Here is a 22,507-nt window from a genome sequence, read left to right as displayed (position 1 = left end):
ATTTAGATTCTTTATAAACTATGTTCTCGCATCTCCAGAGGCCAGGTGGTGGTGGGCTGGTGAGGGAAAAGACCCCTTAGATGCCCCATCGCAGGTGGCAGCAGAGCATAGAGTGAAGGGACATTACACTGAATGCGCCATGTTGTACAGCAGCAGTACTCACACAGATAACAGCACGGTCAGGGCCGTATCTGTACATATAGCAGAAAGCAGGTGGGCTCCCTTTCTGGGATCTGAAATTTTACCCTTTATAAGCCCATGCCATCTCCCTGCCCTCCCCCCACAAACAGTACTGTGCAGTGCAGGTGTCATGGTTTAAGCTCAGCCATAAATCATGCAGTCGCTCTCTCACTCCCCCACCTTCCCCAGCTCCCAGAGGGATGGGGAGGAGAATCAAAAGAATGTAACTCCCACGGGTCTAGATAAGAACAGTCCAGTAACTAAGGTATAACACAAATCACTACTGCTACCACCAATAATAATAATAATGGAAATAACAAGGGAAGAGAATACAATACCACCACCCACCATCCGGTAATACTCAGCCGGACCCCGGCAGTCAACTCACCCTTCCAGGTAACTCTTAAGTTTACATCGGGGGCATGATGTGCTGTGGTATGGAATACCTCTTTGGCTAGTTTGGCTCAGGTATCCTGTCTCTGCTTCCTCCTGGCTTCCCCTCCTCCCTGCCAGAGCATGAGACTCACAAAGTCCTTGGTCAGACTAAACATTTGAGCAGTAACTAAAAACATTGGTGTTATCAGCGCTGTTCCCAGGCTGAAAGTCAAAACACGGCGCTGCACCAGCTATTAAGAAGGAGAAAAAATGACTGCTACTGCTGAACCCAGGACAGCAGGGCAAGGGCTGTTGATTTCCTATGCCACTGGAGGCGCTTTATTCAGTTTTTGGAGTGTTTATTTTGCTTTGCTGCTTCCTTTCTTAGAGCTAAAGCAGCCTGGTCCCAGCTCTCAAGGCTGTGCTTTATGAAAGTCCAGTCACTGATCATCAGTGAGTTGTTTTTGCAACCCTGTACTCCACTTTCAGCTTGTCCTGATGTTTTCAAGGACTTTGTTACATCCCATGCTTCAGCTGCACCTCATAATGAGAAGAGCTGGTATTAAGCTCTTGTTCACACAGCAAGCTTTCATAACAAGTTGATAACAAGCCCAACAGGCGTTGTACAGTTAGCCAAAGGCCAGGGCCTTCTACTAGCAACGGTGCTCTTACTGGGCACAAAAATTATGAACCTGTACCGCTATACTGCAGCAGCGGGCTCTGTAGAGGCCCATGATAAAGTTGGCTTCCATCCTCATTGGAGCACTAGGACTCTCCTTTAGCTACAAGACGGCAAGAAATAGCTCCATCTGGTGTACCAACAAGTACCTGTCGTGGTTACTACTTAAAGTGTTTTACTTGCTACTGCAGCATTAAATGCTTCAGTGTGGTGTAGTGCAACAAGAGTTTAGGATGTTCCCAGAACAAGCATATACAATAGATGCCCAAGTACAGCAGAGACGGTAAATTCTCCCTCATGAAAGAAATATAACAGCCATATTAACATAAAGCTGATGATTAGTTTCTGTAAAAAGCTGTTAGCTTATTATCTCCTGTTTTTCAAAAGCTGGTAGGAAGCCTATTGCTGTAGAGAACCAAACTATGCAGCCAAAAAAGCCACTCTGAGTTGAAGAAATCATGCATGCTCCATCAACAATGGCAGAATGAATGTATTTTTAGGTACATTCTTGGATCTCTGCTCCAAGGAAGCAAGGGTTCAGGCTTTTGTTTTAGAAGCAAAGGCCCAACCTTCTTTTCCTCTTATTAAACATGCTAATACGATGCTCTTCCTTTATATATGTTTTGACCCATTCTGGCAGAAGTTAAAAATAACCAAATATTAGAAATAAATAGTTATTATGAAAATAATGTAAAAATACTTGTCTGAGTCCTGAACCATCAAAATATATCAAATAATTTATTCTCTAGAAAACAAGGAAAAATGCAGTGTCATGTATGAATTTGCTAAAATCTGTTACTATATACACTAAAAATGTGTGTTACACAATTTTCAAAGATCTTGTTGAAAATCATTCAGTGCATGTGTAAGTCGTCTTATTTTATTTTCCATGGCTTTTTTATGGTATGCCATTTCCTGCAGAAGCTGCCGCATTTCTTCTTCAACACAGTAAACCTGAAAGAGCACACAGCGATTAAATAGGATTCTTGCTTTTCCTTAATATACCCAAACCCATACAATCTTGGCTATTTTTAAACACTCATAAGCAATGCAAGAGTAACATGCTTATGTTTAAATAAGCAATGCACTACTTTTGACACTGTATGCAGTAACAGAATTTTGCTTTAAAAAAAGTATTAATTTGCCAGGAGACAGTGAGTAATGTACCAACACCAAAATACCTACTGCGTATGTGACAGGAACATATGTTAGCACCGGCACAGGTGAATTAGGTGGACTTTATGGCATAATCATCATTATTCTTGCCTGTATAAGTAAGGGAATGTTTAGCTATTGCCTCATAACCAGCTACACAACATGCCACTTTACTTGAATCCAGAACCTCCTGATGGTACAAGTTCTAGAGATGTTTTGGCTGTGCAAAGTTTGAGTACTAAACCAGGGCTATTTCCATTCAGAGACTAGCTGAATAGATACAGACAAGTGAATTCCAAGGACCATTTTAGCAGCTGCAGAACAAAAATGCAAACGCAATAAACATACAAATTTAGTACTAAAATTACTTTTTCATTTGCTGCTTCAATTTGTTTTTCCTTTTCATTTGCCAGCTGCAATAGTTCTTCCTGATGAGCTACCAACATTGACCCAAGTTGTTTTCTGAAAGCATCATCCATTTCATGAAGCTTTTCCACAGCAATCCTAAAAAGATTAAAAAAAAAAATAAAAATCACAGTCCTGCAAACAACTGAAGTATTTTGTTTTGTCTAATTCTGCCTTTGATAAGGTTTTAATAACATAGGCATAAAAAAAAGTTATTGCAATATCTAGCTCCAGATGTCCTGTTTTCTCAAGTACACGTTCTAGGTTTATGCACCATGCGTAGGGCTTCTGGCATTCCTCTTAGAAGCATTTAATCACTAACAACAGAAAGATTCAGGCTTGCTACTGTCAACATGGATAAGAACTCCACCCGTTTTCCAACACATACTTATGTTTTTGATTCTTGAGAAGTCAATGACTGAACTATGTGATCCTGTAAACAGACTGTAAGCCCATCTCTTACAGAAATAGAAAAGCATCTGCTTCACAGTAGTGAAGCCTTCCCTTGGCTTCAAGCAAATTCTGCTTTTATTAATTCTAAAATAAGTAGCAACAGAAAGCAAGACAAATTATTCCACTATGCAATTAATTTACAAGGAAATTTTGAAACAGAACAGAATTATTTGGGACAAAATTTCAGTTTCACTCCAGACCTTCCAACACATGATACCATTGACTATTTGAGGTGGCCATTTTTTGTTTTTGTTTTTGTTTTGTCTGTTTTAAATTAAACTTAACCATAAAGGTATTTTCTTTCATTTGTTAATCATATGACCTTCCTTAAATAATAAAAAAAATGTAATTAATCAATGTGTTCAATTAAAAAATGTAAAGCAAAAAAGCCTTAGTCATACTAGCTTATTACTTCAGTAACAGTGTGGTTATCACTGCTAGATACATATACAGTTTTATTAAATAGCTAATCTTTTCCTAAGAATAGCTGGGAGGGAGGAAGGAAATAAAATAAGAGATAGGGGCCAAAGAATAAAGTAAAAACCACACTAGCAATCTAAGCTTATCACAGGCAGTAGTCTACCATACATCTCCATAATGCCAGACGCATTTGAAATAACTGAGCATCATCCAAGTCCATGACTATTTTTTGGGTTATAAGTATTTTCTTTTGTATCATCTCATATTTACTATTAACTGCTTAAAAAAATTAAAGATTGACAGTACAAGAGGAATAATAAAATAAATAAAAAACCTATTGCTACCTCTATGGGAAAGGAATGAGAGGTAACTTATAAACAGTCTGTTTGTCACAGACTGAAATGTTAATAGCAAGTTTCATGGGAGTGTTGATCTGCTTGACTGTATGAAGGCTCTGCACAGGGGTCACGACTGGCTGGATCAATGGGCTATGGCCCATAGCATGAGGCTCAACAAGGCAAAGTGCCAGGTCCTGCACTTGGGCCACAACAACCTCATGCAATGCTACAGGCTTGGGGAAGAGAGGCTGGAAAGCTGCCTGGTGAAAAAAGAGTGTTTGTGAGGGAACTGCTGTTTAGCCTGAAGAAAAAGAGACTCAGGGGGCACCTCATCCCTCTCTACAACTACCTGAAAGGAGGATGTTCCAAAGTGGGTGTTGGTCTCTCCTCCCAAGTAACAAGCAATAGGATGAAAGGAAATGGCCTCAAATTGCACCAGAGGAGGTTTAGACTGGATATTAGGAAAAATTTCTTCACCAAAAGGGTGAACGTGCATACATGTGGCACTTAGGGATACGATTTAGTGGTGGACTTGGCAGTACTGGGTTAACGTTTGGACTTGATCTTAAAGGTCTTTTCCAACTTAAACGAATCTGTGATTCTGTGATTTATTAGTATTGTTGTGATAAATATTGAGGATCTGCCCTTAATTTCCTATAAAGTGCACAAGCTATTTCCATCATCCTGCATAATGAAATACCGTGGCCTCTCTTGTAAGTCCAAGTGCTGGCTACAGGCATCAACCTGTGATTTGCAACCCACGAATCCAGGTCACGAGCTGGAAGGGTTACAGGCTCATGCTCAAAGAAACCCTGCTGCAAACCGTGCCTCGTGTGCAAGCACCTTCACTACATGACTCCAGCCAGCATGTGTGATGCCTGTAGAGAGTCTCTATCATGTAATTGTAACATGGAGTTTCCTCACTGAAAAAAACAAAAGCACTGTGGTGGAACAGGCATACTAGGGAGGAACAAATGTAGGCTCCAATTATTCAAAGAAATTGGGAACACAGCTAAGAAGTTTACAGGAGGAATGTTTAACTTACTTTGTGGAACTAGAATTCAGTTACCTGTATAGTAAAAATTACTTCTACACACACAGACTTTGCACTGACTGTGCTCACCAAGTACTTACGAGAGTATTATGCATTCCTTCACCATATAATCAAACATTTTTGCATACTTATAAACAGTGCAACTCTATAATAACTACGTAGTCACAAAATAAGCTATTAAGGTGCTCACCTCTGAGTTTGAAGACTTTTATCTCTCTCCTCAATCAGCTTTTTCTCTTTGATATCAAAGTTCTCCTTCATTCGTTTAACCTGCACCTCCAGCTGACTTAATATTTCTTCTTTACCTTGCCACTTCATTTTCACTGCACTGAAAATAAAACGCACATATTTACAATGAGTGTAGAGACCACCTAGGAGGGCTGAAAAAAAGGTTTCCCATGTTTTCATTTTTCCATATTTCTGTGGGTTTTAATAGCAAGCAAGTACTCTCTGAACATGGAATAATAACTTCAGAGCAGTGCTGCACAGTCATAATCACAAATTATTGCCACTTGTATGTATCACCTGTATGCATCCTTAATGTCATCAAGTTCTACTTCTTTCTTTTCTAGCAGTTGCTTTAATTCCTCTTTTCTTCCATTTTGCCTTTCTATTTTTTCCATTAGCTCTTCAATTTCAGCAGCTTTTTCATCCAACTGTACTTGAAAACATTTTTGAGCTTTCAGGTTTTCTTCGTGCTGTTTTCTGATTTGTTTCTCTTTTTCTTGTAAGCCCTTCAGAAGATAAAATATTTTAGAACATGAACACCCTTCACTTTAACTTTATTGGCACCCTTTAACAGGATCTGTTTAGTCTATGGTGGAATGAAGCAGAAAGGAACATATGAAAGCTTGCTGTCCTAAATGTATTATTATATGAAAAGTACTTAATCATCAAAACATAAATCTGAAATTGAAAGCAAGTTATGACAAAAGCTGTTAACAGCTCTAATACAACTTATTCTACATATACAAATCATTGAGTTCACATTCTCTTTGCTCTGATTGATAGTCTGAAGTCTCTAAATGAGATGAATTAAAACATAGTACCTCTGCTGTTAAAATAGTGATTTACAAGAAGATAAAAATATTTACATAGCAAAATAAGCAATCTCTTCAAGAATCTTCTTCTACTTTTCTGTTAAACTCACATGAAGAATGCTATATGCCATCCTAATTTTTCCTCTCTCAAAATCATTATCAAAAGTAGCTCAAAGTGAGACAAAAAAGAAAGTCTTTACATAAACAGGTTCAGTGAAAGATTCAAAGTAGCATCTCTGTACATCAAGTTTATATAAGGCCCTCTTCTGCTCTCTGTGAAATTAGCTGCCACTGTCAGCCTAATGGTGCTTTCCAAGTTGGTAAACTAGGAGGGCAGTCAGCTTTTATCACAACCTTTACTATAACTTGCACTGCACACCTTAGTTTTAGCTAAGCACACAAATTGTCAGACATGGCACTTACTTCTTTTAATCTCCTAATTGTTTCTGTCTGATCATCCACTATTTTGTTTTTAATTCTTATAGTATCACTGTCCTGTTCCTTTTGCTTTTTTAACATTTCAATCTCATTCGTTAAAACTTCAATTTTTGCCTCCAGTTTTCCCCGATCTTGAGCAAGATGAGCTCCTAGATAAAACAGCGTATTGACACTATAGCATTCATTTTACAGGTAAGTTCAAGATATATAATGAGGGAGGAAGGCAAAAGTAAGAACTACCTTAAAAAACAAACATGACCATTTTGCCCACTGGAAACATTGTAGAGCTTTAATCTGTAGGCAGGTAACACTTGAGAGGACATGTAGAACTGAAGGTCTACCTTTTTATCAGTTTCAAAGGATAAAGTCAACAGTATTTCTCACAGACCCAGCCAGTCTCAAAGAACCCACAAGGTGGTGCTGAGTCATGTCAATAAGAAAAATGAAAAAAGCCCAAGCTTTATTTCACCCAGTATTTAACACTTCTTAAGATATATACTGAAATTTTCACATTAGATTTATCTGACAGATAAGCAGCATTATGTAACACTATTTACAAATCCTTGTTTTCCTAACTTCATGTTTAAAAGTTCTTTGTATAATATTAAGGTATTTTGACATTTAGGTTAAACAGATAAACTGCATCTACAACTATCTCCCACAATTATTATAACTGCTGTTAGAGTTCCTATAAGGATCTGCATCCTACAGAGCGCCTACTTTTATATATCTTTATAACTAGGTAAGATCAACAGAGATCAGTAAGATCCAGAGATCATGGTTACAACTATAATGGAGTGTTTATGTGAAAGGTATGACACTGAACATCACCATTCTTTTCTGAAAAAGAAAAAAAATTACCCTGTTGTGCCAACTCCTGCCCCCATATTTTTCTTTCCATTTTTAACCCATCAATCACAGATTCCTGGGCTGTCAGCTGAGAAATAAGCTTTCCATTTTCTTTTTTCAGAAGCTCAACCTGGGCAGCCTTCTGTTTGTCCTCCTTGACTACAGTTTCAAGTTCTCCAGTTTGACACTGTATAAATGAACATTGGAAAAAAGACAGTAAGATCCTTGAAAACAGGTACTCAAAATTTCAAATCACTACTAAGTGGTAGGAAAGCAATGCTTATTTGCAGCAAATTAAGTTAACTGAAGAATATTCTGCTTGCATATAGGGTTCTATCTGCATCTCTTCCCAGAAATAAAACACAAATGTTTGCTTCAAATAGACACACTTAGATACCAGAAAAATGTAAAGCTGATTTCTAAACAGCCACCTTAAATTATCAATACCATTAGAAAAGCCTGTTTAGAATTATAAACGCACAACTTTAAAAAAAACCAAGCAAACAAAAAAAGGAAAACACCAAAAAAAAAACCAAAGAGAGAAAAGAAATAGAAAGTCTAGTTAAGACACTAAAAAACAAATTAAAAGAAAACAGACAGAAGCTGGGATGAACTTCCCACTCCCTATGATAAAGATTTATCTTCAGTTATGTAGGCTACAGATTACAGGTGCTTAATACAGTTATTTAACTTTGTAGCAGCACCACTGACTGGCAGGATGCTATCCTGTCCAATGTTTGGACACCACCAACATGTAGGGAGGAGATGAGAAACAGTGCAGGGGCTGCACTGCACAGAAGTTTTAATACAAAGATGGGCTGGATCACACAATGGTTTAAAAGTTATGTTCCTAAGATTTTTAAGATTTAACAAGGTAGTACTAGAATGTTAATATATAGTGATCAGTAGTGTAAGATAAAGCAATTGTGCCCACAGTATTTTAACATCAGGCAATTAGAAAGTAATTACTAATACTGCTAATTTTATGCAACTCTGAGATATTAAGCTGTTAATAATTACTCTTGATTGTTCAATTTCATTGTTACTTCACATACAGTGACCACTGCAGAACCATGTTTCATTATTTTGAATTTATAAAGAGGTCAGGGCTATTCATTAAGGTTTTTACTTCTCAGTTTAGAGTGACCACTTGATTATATAGAAAATAGTAGTGCCCACAAGGGAAGAAGTGCACTTCTGAAGATGGGTGAGTCTAGATTCTGCTACATGTGGAGCAGTGTGTTTAAGAGATTGAAGTGCAGGATGCATGAATACAGGCTGATGTGGAGTGCTAGGTTTTAGTGCAACAGGAAACATGTCAACCTACCTTGTATGGCATTGCTAACTTTTACAAATAAAATACTACAAAAAAAATCATATATGCAGTTGAAATGTTTTGAAACAAGTACCTTTAGGTTTGCTGTAGCTTCTTCCTTTGCTTTTGTTAGTTCTGCTATCTTTGCTTTCTGTTCTTTCACTATGCTTGTAAGGTCTTGGATCACACTTGTCATCTCTTTTTCCTTTTGTTCAAACTCAAAGACAGCTTGTTTATGTTCAGCTAGATCAGCAGTAACATTTTCAAAACCCTCTTTCACCTAAAGTTTTATAAAGACAAGACTTGAAAACTGCTAACATTTGGAAAAAATATGTACACATACACACAAATGCCATTTCAATTTCAAATAAAGGAAGAAATATAAGTTCATCAACAGTACTTGAAATTAGTGAGTATCTTAAACTGTTTTTCTACTAGTTTATTGGTGATATGTCAAAAAAACCCCAACCAACCCAGCCAAAAAAAGCAAAACAAACAAAAACAACAACAAAAAACCCACCAAACCACTTCCTCCCCCCAAAACCAAGCCCCAACACCTCAAACCAAACAAATTTGAGAGAACTACAACTCCACCTAGATTGTTGTTAAATGTTCTTTTTGTCTTACCTCTTTAAACCTTTTTCCTTCAATAATTAAAGCTAAACGAAATTCATCTTCTAATTCTTTGTACTTCTGGTTTAACATATTAATTTTCTCCTGAAACTCTTTAACATGCTGTTCATGCCTCTGTTCCTCTTTAGCCACTGCTTTTGACAAAGCATCTTGAAATTCAGGTCCATTTAAAGCAACTCGGGTTTCAAGTTCTTTCCTGAAGTTATCAAACATATGCTTGAGACAAGACCTGCAGTATCTCACAGCTGTTTCAAATAATTTCCTTAGTATTTCTTAAAAAGGATAACAAATTACATAATATAGGGGATAAATTCCTTAGTTTCACAGACAGATTTCCGTCTTCTATGACAATGGCTCAGGGATAAGGAAAAGTGTTGACTACTGTTAAAACACCCGAAGGGATAATCTTTTTAATTCAGACTTTTGTAGAAATTGTTAAATTGCTCTTTTGCTATTAGTTAGCATTTGTTTGCTTAGCTGATAACAAAAATATGGAAGAGATCGTGGAATAGGGAAAAAGCACTCCACAGCCAGATACCCTCTTTTGCAGTCATTCTCTTCACCCTCACACTAGACTCTTCCTTCTCACTCAGGCCCAAAACCTGAAAAACGGAAGCAATGGGGACCTAAAGGGTTCCAGGATAAGCCTCCTTCCTGTCTGGAAGAGAATGTTGAAGCAGAAGTACCTTGTACTTTAAGACTATTCTGTTCATCTGCTTTAAAGCACAAACAGAAAACACATCCACTGTCCTTCACATTACATCTTTTGGAGATTTGAGATAATAATTGGAGATCTCAAAACACTGCTATTGGATTCTTCCCACCTAAACCCTCAATTGCCTTGGTGTCTGAATACATTTAGCCTTGTAAATTGAAACACCACTTGTTTCTTTAGTTAGTACATATATGTGATTGTATTAACTAAACGGTATGAACTTATCTTCAAGTACACTTAAAAAAAAAATTTTGAGAGGAAGATGCTGGTTTTTTGAACACTGCGTTATTGTATATATGCAGATTAGCTCTTCAGACAATAATTTGAATGTGATTTTTTTATCTGATTATTTTCTGGATTAAAGATCAAGTATTTAAAATAAAAAGTTCAGCCGCAGAATAAGAAAAGAACCTATCAAATGAAAGGCTGGAAGAGCACAGTTATCTACATGGACTTATGAGTCAGGAATCTACAAGATAGGAAGATACTCTTAAATAAGCAAGAAAATGGGTGGGAAGACATCTACATTTTTACAAAGACCATCTCTCCCATTAAAAAACCAAAAACAATCCCAAACCCACAAACACACATTGGCACTTTGCAGAACACATTTAAACAAGACATATTTGCAATACTAGCATCTCTATTAGTGAAAACAGAGGATCCCATACCTTTGCTCTTGCTCTCTTAATATAAGAAGTTCATGTAGTTGTTTTACCTTCTCCTTCTGTTGTCGGAAGGATATTCGAAGTAACTGTACTTCCCTTTCATTTGCTGACGCTTTAAGCTCTGCTTCTTGCACCCGTTTCATCTATGTAGAATTCATAAAGAGAGCACGAAGATTTTCTTAAAACTGAAATCTGTTCTTTATGTCTTATACCAGAACATACAGGAGCAGGTGCTTTAATACAGTGTTATACATATCTACCTGGGCTCCACAAATGTCAGGATTTTTCATAAAATTTTATGGAATTTTATTATGTTACCTAGCTCAAGACAAGGGAAGTCTTTTTTTTTTCCTTTGTCCTGTTTGTTGTTTTATTTACTGTGTATTTTACACTTGCAGAAATTTCAGACAAGATGTCTAATATTATATCTTTGCTTAACTTACTACAACAGAAAAAAGCAACTTTCATGAAGAACTAAGAACATTTGCTTAATTTATAAAGAACTTGAGAATGTTTTGCAGAAGTGGAACACGTATTGATTGGCAGAATGATTTGCTCAATTACAAACTCTCATATTGTAATAATTTCATTAGTTTCAAGCAAAACATTTGTATGTATTCAATATAACTTTTTTTAAACACAGTTACAAAAATCTGTATATTTCTTAGTTATATGTTTAAAATTGCTGAACAGAGTTGCATCTAATGATTTTAGGAAAAAATGGAGAATCAGTATAAATACCAGGTGGCATGCTCTGCTTTTTCTGTTTAATGCAAGCTTTTATGAATTTTGTAATTTGAAGCCATATACAAACCAAGCTGTATTTTTTAACTCAGCAAGTAGGAATAAAAAGATATGAAAAAAGTTCTAAAAAAGGTTTTAATTACTCATGAAATGGTAATTCAGAATCAAGACACTTCAGAAGGCTCCAAGTTAGCACATGCCACAGAAACAGCAGAGGTGATGTTAATGAAGATATTCTTACTCCTCATCATTACTTGTGGCATTCATCTTGAGCCTTTTGTGCTCAAGCAGTGAGAAGTAACAACTTAACTTTCTCGTCAACCTGTCCTAAGCAAAGGGTCCTCACATTTTGTACTTACACAAGTTTTATGTCTTTGCTTTCAAGAGTATCAATTCTGTGATTATCAAATCGATTAGTCTTAAGTGTCAGTAATCTAATGGCAGAGCTAGAAAACAAGATACAACCTAGTTTATTTTCCAACTCACAAGAAAACAAACACCCCCCTGCAACCCTCACAAAACAAAAAATAAAAAATAAAATAAAATCCCAAATTGTTTTCTTCCAATTCTGCCACAACTGTCTCCCTCAGCTGAATTTTTGAAAGATCAAAATGAAAGACAAAAAATCAAGAGCTGTATTGAATGTCCGGCACTGATGAATAAAACATTGTTTTCAATGTTCATCATTGCCTGCAATGGTACATATGTGCTTATTATATATATCCTTAAGATACATATGTGCTGCTGCATGTTATGAGTTCCAGCTTGAGAATGTCGGAGATACCTAAAATTCATACATTAACTTCAGTTGTATGAAAATTATTGCGAGACTTGAATATGAAACTAAGTTCCCATATTAAACCTCTTCATGAGTAACATTTACATGTGCCCCACTGTACTGCTGTTGTTTTGTGGATTAAGTAAAGCAATTCTCTCCAAAATTGAAACACTTAAACCCAAAGATTTCCAGTGAGAATACATATAAATTTAAAGACTTCTGGAAAATATTTACACATTTAGATGCATAGTAGCTTGTTTATCTTGAATCTCTTACAGAAGTAATCTAGTAATATTGACTGAAGTCCTTAAGTGGTGACTACCCTGAGTAACCAAAATTTACCCCAAAACTAAGTACCAATGTGTACTAGAAGAAAGCTTTATAAAATATTGTAAAATTTGTTAATCTTGGCATTGATAAAATAGGCCAAAGGTATATTAAATCTGAACATTCAGAAAGAGAGTTTAGTTTCTAGAGCACCATGATTATTCTTCAAAACATAATTAAAGAGTATTTGCTACAGGATCTTAGAGACAGGAACTTAATTAAATTTTGCAGTTAATAAAAATGATGCTACTATTATCAAAAGAGACTACTTATGTCTACAAACTCTTTAAAAGAAAATTAAAAACCTCATACACCAATAAGGTATTTTCTTCCTTACAGGAAAGGAAAAAAAGAAACCCAAACCAAATGAAAAAAGCAACCACTCTCCTCTAAATCACTAAATTTGGTACTTTTCAAAGTGACAAACAGGTATCTGATCTAAACTGAAGGTCACTTCCAGATCCATAACAGCTTCTGGGTATTTACAGGTAAGGAAAAAAAAAAAAAATTAAAAAAAAAAAAAATGGAAGAGATACTCAGGTGCCTAAACAGAAGCCTGAAGCCAAGGATGGCTACTTCGTAACTTGAATAGCACTTGGAGATCAGTTGTCAGCAAACTCTGCAGTTCTTTTTCTTTTCAGGGTATCTGAATGATCAGATTTCCTACAGCACCATACTAGTGGTTCAGAAGTTTTTCAGCGACACAGGAATGGGCTAATATCAGAATATAATCAAACAATTGGAACAGATATTGGTAGATGCAGCATTTGGCCACTGAAAATTCACCAATTATTATGTTAGATACAGTGGCAATATCTGCTTCAGCATCTTCCATGTTATGTATTTGTACACTGAACAGAGTACCTCTGCCAAAAAAAAAAAAAAAATAAAATCATCATTATGTTCTCATCTTTAAAGCAAACTCAAAAACACTTTAATTTGTTTTTTTTTTCTGGTGGGAATTAAAAACACTTAATTCTTTAAATCAGTAAAACAGACAGAACTATCAGATTTCCATCCTCATAGTAAGATCATTATTGATTTCAGCAACATTTTAGAAAACTTGTTATTCCTGAATATTGTCAGAAAATACCAACTCTCCATGTTAACAGGACTTGCTCTCCTTTACCTTAAGGCCACATCACATGACATACCTCTATTTGTAAGAGACATTAACTGACAATTAAAGTGGATACTTATTATTAAATATGATTATGATGAAAAAAAAAGCCCCAGCTTCTATTGTGGAAAACTCAGACTTAAGGCTTATAAAATCTAGTGTCTCTTGATATCTAGGATTACAGTAGCTATTGCTGTTGATACTGTATTATTTACCCATGAAAAATATTTACCTCTGTTGTTCGTTGCTGCAGTCGCTGTGTCTCCTTCTTAGATAGCGTTTCTTCTAAAGCTTGTATGGCCTTCTGATATTCTGCTTCTTTATTTCTTGCCTGATTTAACTCATTAGTAAGTCTTTCAGTTTCACCTTTCAACTGTTGTACATCTGCTTGCAGTCTTGCTTTATTATTTCTCTCTTTCAATATCAGTTCCTTTAGCCTGAGAATAAATGCAATAGGGTTGTATTACAAATATTTTATTATTTAGGTTGATGTCAAATGAACTGAGAAAAACACATCAGTAAGCATTGTAGTACCCTATCTTGTTCTTTGTTGAGTTTTACTATTTAAGGCACTGCCATGTAAAACTGTTAAAAGATATGTAAAATATTTCTGAAGCTGCGCACAGCATCACTATATTGAGCTTCATTTTAAAAGAAACAAGGCTAGAGACAGGTTCTTCAAGAAAATGGCATTCCAGTATCATTTTTCTTTATACAGAAATTGAACATGTTAACAATTTCTAATTTAATAATTTTCTTCAGAAAAAAATTGTAATATCCTTTAATGCTCTAATAATTTTTGATACAAGACCTATCTTACAACAAAAGGAACATAATAAGCCTCTTATTTAAGGTGGTAATAAATAAAAGGCGGAAGTGAACCTAAAACAGAGGATAAAAATGGGAAATAATCACAGCCAGTCACAGATGGTAACTCAGGAAGCATTTGGCTTGTTTCTTCCTTACACAAAAGAAAATGGGTCTTTGATAAATACAATGCTGTTAAGACAAATAGAACAGACATCTCCAATTACAGCCAACAACAAAAAATGCTCTTAGGAGGGAGAACTTTCTTTTTTAAAAAAAACAATGCTGCTCAGAACTTACAAGGATGATAACAGCAGTCTATAGGAAGATATAATAGGCCTGACCAGGACAGAATATTGCCTGTTGGCCAACTCTGCTCTGCCAGAAACATCTTTGTTCAAGCGCACTGTGCAGGAAAAAAGAACCCCAAAAAACGCCAAACCAATCACTGTAGATGGAAAGGAAGACTGGAAATTGGAAGCCGAAAGTATGAGCATGAGACAGCCACTATAGCCTGTGCTGAACAATTATGATACAGACTGCTTGGAAAATAATGGCTAGAATACCAATACTGTTCTGAGACAAGAACAGGAAGAAAGGAATTTAATTAGGTAATAGAGAAATTTTAGCACTACTTCTTGCTGCATTATTTTCCAACTACACTGTTTAAAGCTGTTCTGCTTTCTTAAGACTATAAATTGAATTGTCTTAAATTAAAAAAAAACAACAACCAAACAACAAACTCTTATACTGCAGCACTGTTTCCCTACCTGTCTGTAGTGTATACAGCCATACTCTGAAGACTCTTTTCTTCTTTTGCATGTTTCTGTAGCTCTCTGACATGCTCCATTAATTTCTTCTCTGCTTGCTCCGCTTTCCACCTCCTTTCTTTCTCCTGATCCAGTTCCTGAATCAGCACCTTAGCAAGTATATGGTGAGCATCAATTTACTAGGAAACACTGAAGTATAGCCAAAAATTACAAATAATATTCATAACTGTAGAATAAGATTTTTTTTGCTTTCTGGAACTCATGGAGGATAGGGGAAAGTGCAAGCGACCAGGCCAAATAACCCCATAGAAACAAAATAAAATAAATTCTCTTCCAGCTGACACTGCAAGAACTCCACTATTTTTTTGATAGTATCTACATGCAATTATTTTTTGTCACGTCCAATTTTAAAGTTTCACCAGGAGACATATGCCTGGCTTCAGGTGAAAATATATTTCACTTGAAATGATGCAAAACATACTCGGTATGTTGATTCCTCTGTGGCATTTGAATTAATTTCTTCTACTTTTTCTATATTGTTCTGACTTCCAGTTAGCATTTCAGCTTTCTTTCCCACTACTTCCAAGTATCGAGTATTTGACGATGAACTGGGATGAGAGTCTGTCTGACTGGAGTATGAACATTTTGAGGAACTCTTCTTCTCTTCCCTGTAATAGCAGGGCATCAAGGTATAGTTAAAAAAATGCAAGGTTTAAACAATAACAGAGGATTCAGACATTTTTCCAGAACAAAATTTTACAGTTCTTTGTAGAAGCTGAATTTTAGAGAGGTTCAAAACTACGTAGAAAATAATTTGCAAGCAGATTGTAAAACAGCTAAATTCAAATCTTCAGCTGTAAAAAAGTATGTAGTACTAGTAGATGGTATCTGAAAAAACTCCTATGATCATAGACATAAAACAATTTTAAAAAAGCAGGAGTTGTAGAGCTGCACTGGCTGACTAAACTAATATATTCCAACTTATATCATCTTCTACTCATCACTTCTGATATTTGCTACATAAATCAAGCAAATTACCATGACATCCTCAGTTTCATCACAAAATACAGACAGTTACATTCTTGACTACCGTTCTGACACCATGAATCTTTTATTCTTTTAGTAACTCACTTCTGTCACCATAATTTAAAACAAAGATGAAACTGTAAGCTGTTAGAATTCTGAAAGTGTTTTGGAATCTTCAGTGCAATTTTCTTTTTGCCTAAAGACAAAAAATGCTTATATACTGAAATGACTGAGTGAAGCCTCAGTAGCTAATAATTTCTAGAGCACTATTAGCAGAGCTAATTTACCTAACCTACCACTTTCAGCAAAATGTTTCAAGTTAAACTACATTCACTCTGACAATACTCAGCTTAATTCATTCTGGCTTCATACATGGCAAACATTGGGATACCTGTCAGTTACTTTGTTCTTGAGGGGATGCACATGACACCTCATAGGTAATGTAGTTCTATGGTAAGCAGGGAGCTTGCTTCTTTTTGTAACCTTTTTATTCTTCTCTTTCCTGCTCTCAATTTCGCTCTCAGAAGTTGGATCTGTGTCTCTCTTAGCTTTGAGAACACTTGGAGAAGCTTCCCTTCCTGAGGCATCAGATACCTAAAAACAGATAGAAGTTTTATCTAAGCATATTACCCTTTCTAATTGGCTAATTTCTAATACTTATTCAGATGCTACTTTTAAAAAGTTTACACAGAATAATTTTGATAGAAAAGTAACTAATTGCTTCTGAACAACCCCTCCCCTCCTTGTAGGGAGGGAACAAAACATTTAATTGTTTTCAAGTTAAAATAAGCCCAACAGAACAGCATGCTTGAGAACACACAGTTCTGAAAACACCTTTTTGAAACACCTGAAATTTGGTAAAATCCTTAGAAGCTTGGACCAAAATGTGGAACAAACAGCACTTAAAACCAAAGCCACCTTGCAAACATGTAACATACACCACAAGCAGTTACAAAAACACACTTGACAAACGTATCGGACCAACTAGTGAAATTAATTTTCACCAACTCTATAATCCAGATATTTTGCTGCATTTCATATTTTATTCTGGTTCACTTACTATATTGATGGCTTCAGGGTAAAAAAACAGAAAACAATTTTCTAATACAGTATGCCCTAATTCCATACCTTATGGTTTTTACTCAGTATGAAAGTTTTTGTGACTTACTCAGTTTTAAAGACTTGGTTTTGGTTTATTCCCTGTTTCTCATAATTATTAAGAACACATTAGCACTAAGTCAGCACACACATAGCAGTAGAAATTCTCCAGTCTGTCCCAGTTAGCTTTTGAATTATCAAAAGGTAAACCTCATTTTACAAACAAAATTTTCTGTACAATCACAGAAAAAAAAAAAAAAAAAAAAAAAATCACCTTTTGCAGTATCTGTGAAATCTGGTCTTCCATTTTTTTAATTCTCATCTCACTGTATATTTTAACAAGTTCAGCCTTCTCTGGTTCTGAAGATGAGACAAGCTCTGTAGAGGAGCTGATGGAATTTTGTTCCGGTATTTTTGTACGCTGATGGAAATGAGCTAATGCCTGGTCGATATGTGGTGTCACTACTGGTAAGCTAACATAGCTCTATCAAAAGGAAAGACAACCCTTGTAACATTAATGAGTTACATGCAATATATATAAAAAAAAAAAAGATCCATTTGCAAATCAGTACACAGAATCTACAGCACCTGATCTTTGGATGAGGGACACCCAGGTGAAACCAAACAGCTCCAGATGTCTTCTAAACACTGCAAATCTGAACATTTTTTTTCTGCTGGGCCCACTGGGTCACCAGAAGTATTTCTTCCATCTAGAGCTGTTAGTTGCGGCAACATCTGAAGAACAATTTCTCTATAACCTTGAGGAAAACAAAGTGCATTTAAACTGAAATAAATTCCCAAAGAAGATGATGGGGTACATAAAATGCACTAAACAAATTATTCACTGGATTTGTAACAGAACAAAAATGTGTAGTGAGTTACCTTGTCTTGCCTTTCCCCATCCATAAGGCTTTTGACAGGCATTAAAAAAAAAATTGACTGGGAAACTGCCTGCCTACTCCTGGTCTATATGAGCATTTCCCCCCCACCACCAGCACACAGCAGTTGCATGGACAAACTTAGTATCAGCTTACTGCACCAAAACAGTTTTATCAAGTGCTAGGGTAGACACAGTCATGGAAAGACAAGTTCAGACAGGGCTTAGATAATGTCATCTTTTGATAATAATGTCATCCTTTTTCCGTGAATGAAATAAGCAATTATGAAACTGCAAGACATCGAAATGAAATTTCTTTAAATTAATAGAATTTGGGCTTCTGAACACTGTAGTTCCAAAAGTGCCACCACAGAGGTAGATATGAAGAGGTATGCAAAACGCTTACAGAAAAAAATAGTGTAATTTTCTAAGTTATCCAGATAACTTTAACAGTCCTGTTACTGCTTTCATGGTGCCTGAATACCTCTGTAAAACTCATTCATGTGTGCTTTTGAAAACATTACCTAGGTCCTTTTTTGTCTTCCCTCAATTATCTCCAAGAACTGTACACATACACCTTTATCAGTTGCGTGCTCATAATATGATTGCTATTTCGTAATATAATTCCTACTATTCTGCTCTTCGTAATGAAATGCTCTTTGAGCTACACCAAAAGTATCAAGCCCCCACTTCTACCTTCCTGTAGATTTTCCCTCTCTTATACACAAATAAGACCTGCACCAAAACAGGATGAACTTAACTTGTGAACACCGGCTGTAACATTTAAAGGACACAAAAACCCTCTACCAAAACAAGAAGCTCTAGGCAATGACACTGAAAGTGATATATCCACATGCATTTCTCCAGCTTGTCTCCACACTGCCTAGTGAAATCCTTGCCTACTACTTTGATGTAAATGCTAATTACTGCAGAGCATCATAGAGTCCATCACTACTTTCTGAAGCTGTGGGAAAAGAAGGAAAGGCTAATAGTGCTTATTACTGATCTTCCTCTTCTGACCTCTCTCAGTAGAAGACCATCTACTTACCATGCCTGTCCTTTTTCTACACAGCTCAATATCTCTCTGTACATTCTTCAAATTCTCCACCCACCCACCATATAATGCTCCTGTCCTCCAATTTCTGCGATACCTTCTTTTCCCATCACTCTTTGTCTATCTCCCACCTTAATCCAAAATAAAATGTGAAAAACTGAGCCTTATCAAGGCATACAACAAATGACAATTTTGATAATATGCTGGGGGTGAAGAGAATATTTTTTTTTTAAACTGGAAACAGATTAGTTTTGTTAGAAGTTAGATTTCTGCAAGCTGGCTGGTTAATGAACAAATAAATAAGTGTCAGAACCTGGCTTACAGTTTAGAGAAACCACTGACCTAATGAGTACAAAGCATCTACCTGAGATCCATACCTGCTGTGTGACAAACTGGATTGGCTTTTCCATTTTTTTCCAGTGTCAGATGTGTCAAACTGCACAGCCCCTTTGTGCACTGAACTAAGTGATTAATATTGTTTACATAGTTGCTGTGAAGGTCAATATGGCTAAGCTTATGACTGGTTCCATGAAGGCACTGAAATCCTGAAAATTTGAGAAAAAACACCAAAGTAATGATTTCTGCTACAATTCCTGACTAGTTTAGAACAAATTGCATCTTGATAAAAAGATATTCAGGAAGTTACACATCATAGTAACTGGAAATTTCATAACAACTCCACATTCCTGTCTACATACATTAACTATGGTACCCTCCACACAGTTAAAAAAAAAAAAAGCTGGGGAGCTTTAAGGAAAGATTAGTTTCTAATTGTTAAGCATGTAGAAAAATAAACATTTTGCTTCAAGTTCCTTTTTATAACTCAGATCATTAACAAAATTGTTACCAATGTTCTTTTAAATTTTCTATTATTATTATTTAAATTTTCTATTATTCTCTTCATTCTGTAACTTAAAATCTTGGTTAGAAGCAACAACTGGACATTCCAACAAACAGATTTAGAAGAGAAATCCATATTATAGACAAAGCTACATTTCTGTCCTATAAAGATATGAATATTTTGGAAATATCTTCTGAGACTTTCACTTGCTTTCACTTTGGAAATAAGCTTGAAATGTTTTGTGTGCTACTTTGTGAACAAGCTCAACTCACCACATATAGAATAAATTCCAGTTCAGAACAACCCTTAATGTTAGGAACTTGAAAGCTGCAAGTACTCAGAGGAATTGCCACCTTTCACAGCATTACTCAGGATCTGGCTGAACTACTAGAAACTTTTAAAAATATACTTGGTCAAAACTAAAGTGAGGCAAATGCTTTTTATTGCACTGTACATACTAAAGTCACTTACCAGAGAGATCATGTATGTGATTATATGACAAATTCAGCATAGTTAAATTACAGAGTTTTTCCAGTCCTAAACAAAATGAGGGAAAAACGAAACAGCAAGATATTCAAAAGAATGTTCTGCTTTGATCAAATCAAAACTTGCAGAGCAACTTTCAAAAATCCTAACTACAAATTATGACAGTGAACTATAATCACAGTATAAAAATCAGGTTTAGCTTCTAAATTAAGGCATTTTGCTATGATAAAGCTTACAGAGACTACGTAGTCTTGTTGTGGTCTAAACCTAGCCAGCAACTAAATACCACACAGCCATTCACTGACCCCTGCCTCTTCCCCTCTCTCCAGGCAGGATGGGGAGGAGAATCAAAAATATGTAAACCTCACAAGTTGAGATATGAACAGTTTAATAACTAAAGTACAATATAACACCAAGGGAAATAACAAGGGGAGAGAATATAAAACTAAAAGGGAAAGGGAAAACCATAAACACAAGTGATGCACTATACAACTGCTCACCACCTGCAGACCGATACTCAGTTTGACCCGAGCAGCATTCAGTTGCTTCCAGGTAACTCCCCCCAGTTTACATATTGGGCATGACATGCTGTGGTATGGAATACCCCTTTGAGTAGTTTGGGTCAGGTGTCCTGTTTCTGCTCTTTCCTGGCTTCTTGTGCCCCTCCTCATTGGCAGAGCACAAGAGAATGAAAAGTCCTTGATTGGGCTAAGCATTTACTTAGCAAAAACTAAAACATTGGTGTGTTATCAGCATTGTTCTCAGACTAAAGCCAAAACACAGCTCTGTGCCTGCTACTAGGAAGAAAATTAACTTTATCCCAGTTGAAAGCAGGACAACCCTTTTTAAAATTTACATCATAATGTGGTTAGTAGCTCAACTAAGTTCATATAACCTTAATTATGTGTATACTTTCCAGAAGCAAGCTTTAACACAGCTCCTAGAAAAGCTTCATTTGTTGCTAAATGGACAAAAATAAATATTGCAGACCCTCCACTTTCGTTATCAGGTTACAGGATAAGCTTAGGGTGCGCAGATTAGCCAGGGAACTTAGCCCCTCGATCCGGTGGATTTGATTTGACGACAGGTCTAAATGTTGCAGGTTCCAGAGATGACCCAGACCTTCGATCCTGGTGATGCGGTTACAGTGCACATTGAGGGTGTGCAGCTCTGAGCTCGGGGAGACCTCCAGCAAGCTATCAAGGAAAGGCACCTGTCATCAGCCAGGCAGCTTCATTCTCGGGCTGCTCCCCCAGCACCGCGCCACGGCATTCCCTCACCCCAAGGACCCAGCTCCCCGCAACCTCCCCTCACCCCAGGGGCCCAGCTCCCCATGCTTACTCCGACAAGCTCCTCACCTCTGAATCCCCTTATCCACGAGGTAGAGCTCTCCAGGGATAGCGCGTTCCCCCTCCATACCGCCGCTTACTCGTACAAAACACCGCTTTACTTCAAACTTCCCTCCCTTCCCAACGGCGGCAGTCTGTGCTTTACGGCTAGAACGCAAAACGCCTCACAACCCCACCGCAAAGCAGCGCTGGGGTCAGGCTCAGCGGAGGGAGGCAGGGCAATCGGAGCATGCGCAAGGCGGCAGAAGAACTCGCGGCCAGCTTGTGGACGGGCGTCGTTTTGGCGCTGGTCTTGTACTTTCCTCGTCGTTCCTCGTGGGAACTGGGTTCGTACGGACGGCTGCGGTGAATTCCCATCAGCGAGCTGTCTGGGGCTTTGGATATTTTTATAACTGATACAGTATTAAGAGTTTACTGCAGTCGTGGTTCAGAGCTCGCCACTGGCTCAGCAGATCTGGCTCGGCTCTACATCGGCAGCAGTCACAAAGCACCTCTGTAGAAGAGGCATTCATA

The 22,507-nt window shown here is 36.8% G+C and overlaps 1 protein-coding gene across 2 annotated transcripts; it reads right to left on the bottom strand.

The window, feature by feature from the left end:
- Positions 1-1,934: 1,934 nt before the first annotated feature.
- On the bottom strand, positions 1,935-22,159 carry LRRCC1 (leucine rich repeat and coiled-coil centrosomal protein 1). 2 transcript variants are annotated; one of them, XM_057426193.1, is made up of 19 exons: positions 22,004-22,159; positions 21,636-21,841; positions 20,631-20,696; positions 19,696-19,863; positions 17,976-18,145; positions 17,662-17,871; positions 16,681-16,883; positions 15,745-15,931; positions 15,264-15,412; positions 13,919-14,123; positions 10,721-10,860; positions 9,329-9,530; positions 8,796-8,981; positions 7,399-7,573; positions 6,523-6,686; positions 5,585-5,793; positions 5,250-5,387; positions 2,758-2,893; positions 1,935-2,188 (listed from the first exon to the last, which is right to left on the bottom strand). In XM_057426193.1, the coding sequence occupies exons 1-19, from the start codon at positions 22,060-22,062 to the stop codon at positions 2,066-2,068; spliced, it is 3,096 nt and encodes a 1,031-aa protein (XP_057282176.1). In that variant the 5' UTR covers positions 22,063-22,159; the 3' UTR covers positions 1,935-2,065. The 2 variants fall into 2 exon arrangements, with proteins under 2 accessions (XP_057282176.1, XP_057282177.1); XM_057426194.1 differs by lacking the exon at positions 22,004-22,159 and having other exon boundaries at positions 21,660-21,686.
- Between the last annotated feature and the right edge of the window lie 348 nt (positions 22,160-22,507).

The sequence above is a fragment of the Pezoporus wallicus genome, unplaced genomic scaffold, assembly GCF_028554395.1.
Source record: "Pezoporus wallicus isolate ANWC-B61680 ecotype Strahan unplaced genomic scaffold, APGP_CSIRO_Pwel_v1 contig_4131, whole genome shotgun sequence".
Lineage (NCBI taxonomy): Eukaryota > Metazoa > Chordata > Aves > Psittaciformes > Psittacidae > Pezoporus > Pezoporus wallicus.
Note: the sequence above shows the minus strand (reverse complement) of the source record. Positions and strands in the feature narration are given on the sequence as shown.

Coding starts and splice junctions, on each gene's coding strand:
- LRRCC1 (XM_057426193.1), bottom strand. CDS start 22,062: ATGGAGGGGGAACGCGCTATCCCTGGAGAGCTCTACCTCGTGGATAAG. Junction 9,531..10,720: donor TTAAGAGAGCAAGAGCAAAG/GTATGGGATCCT, acceptor TGATAACTTCAG/GAAAGAACTTGAAACCCGAG. Junction 7,574..8,795: donor AAGCTACAGCAAACCTAAAG/GTACTTGTTTCA, acceptor TCATTTATACAG/TGTCAAACTGGAGAACTTGA.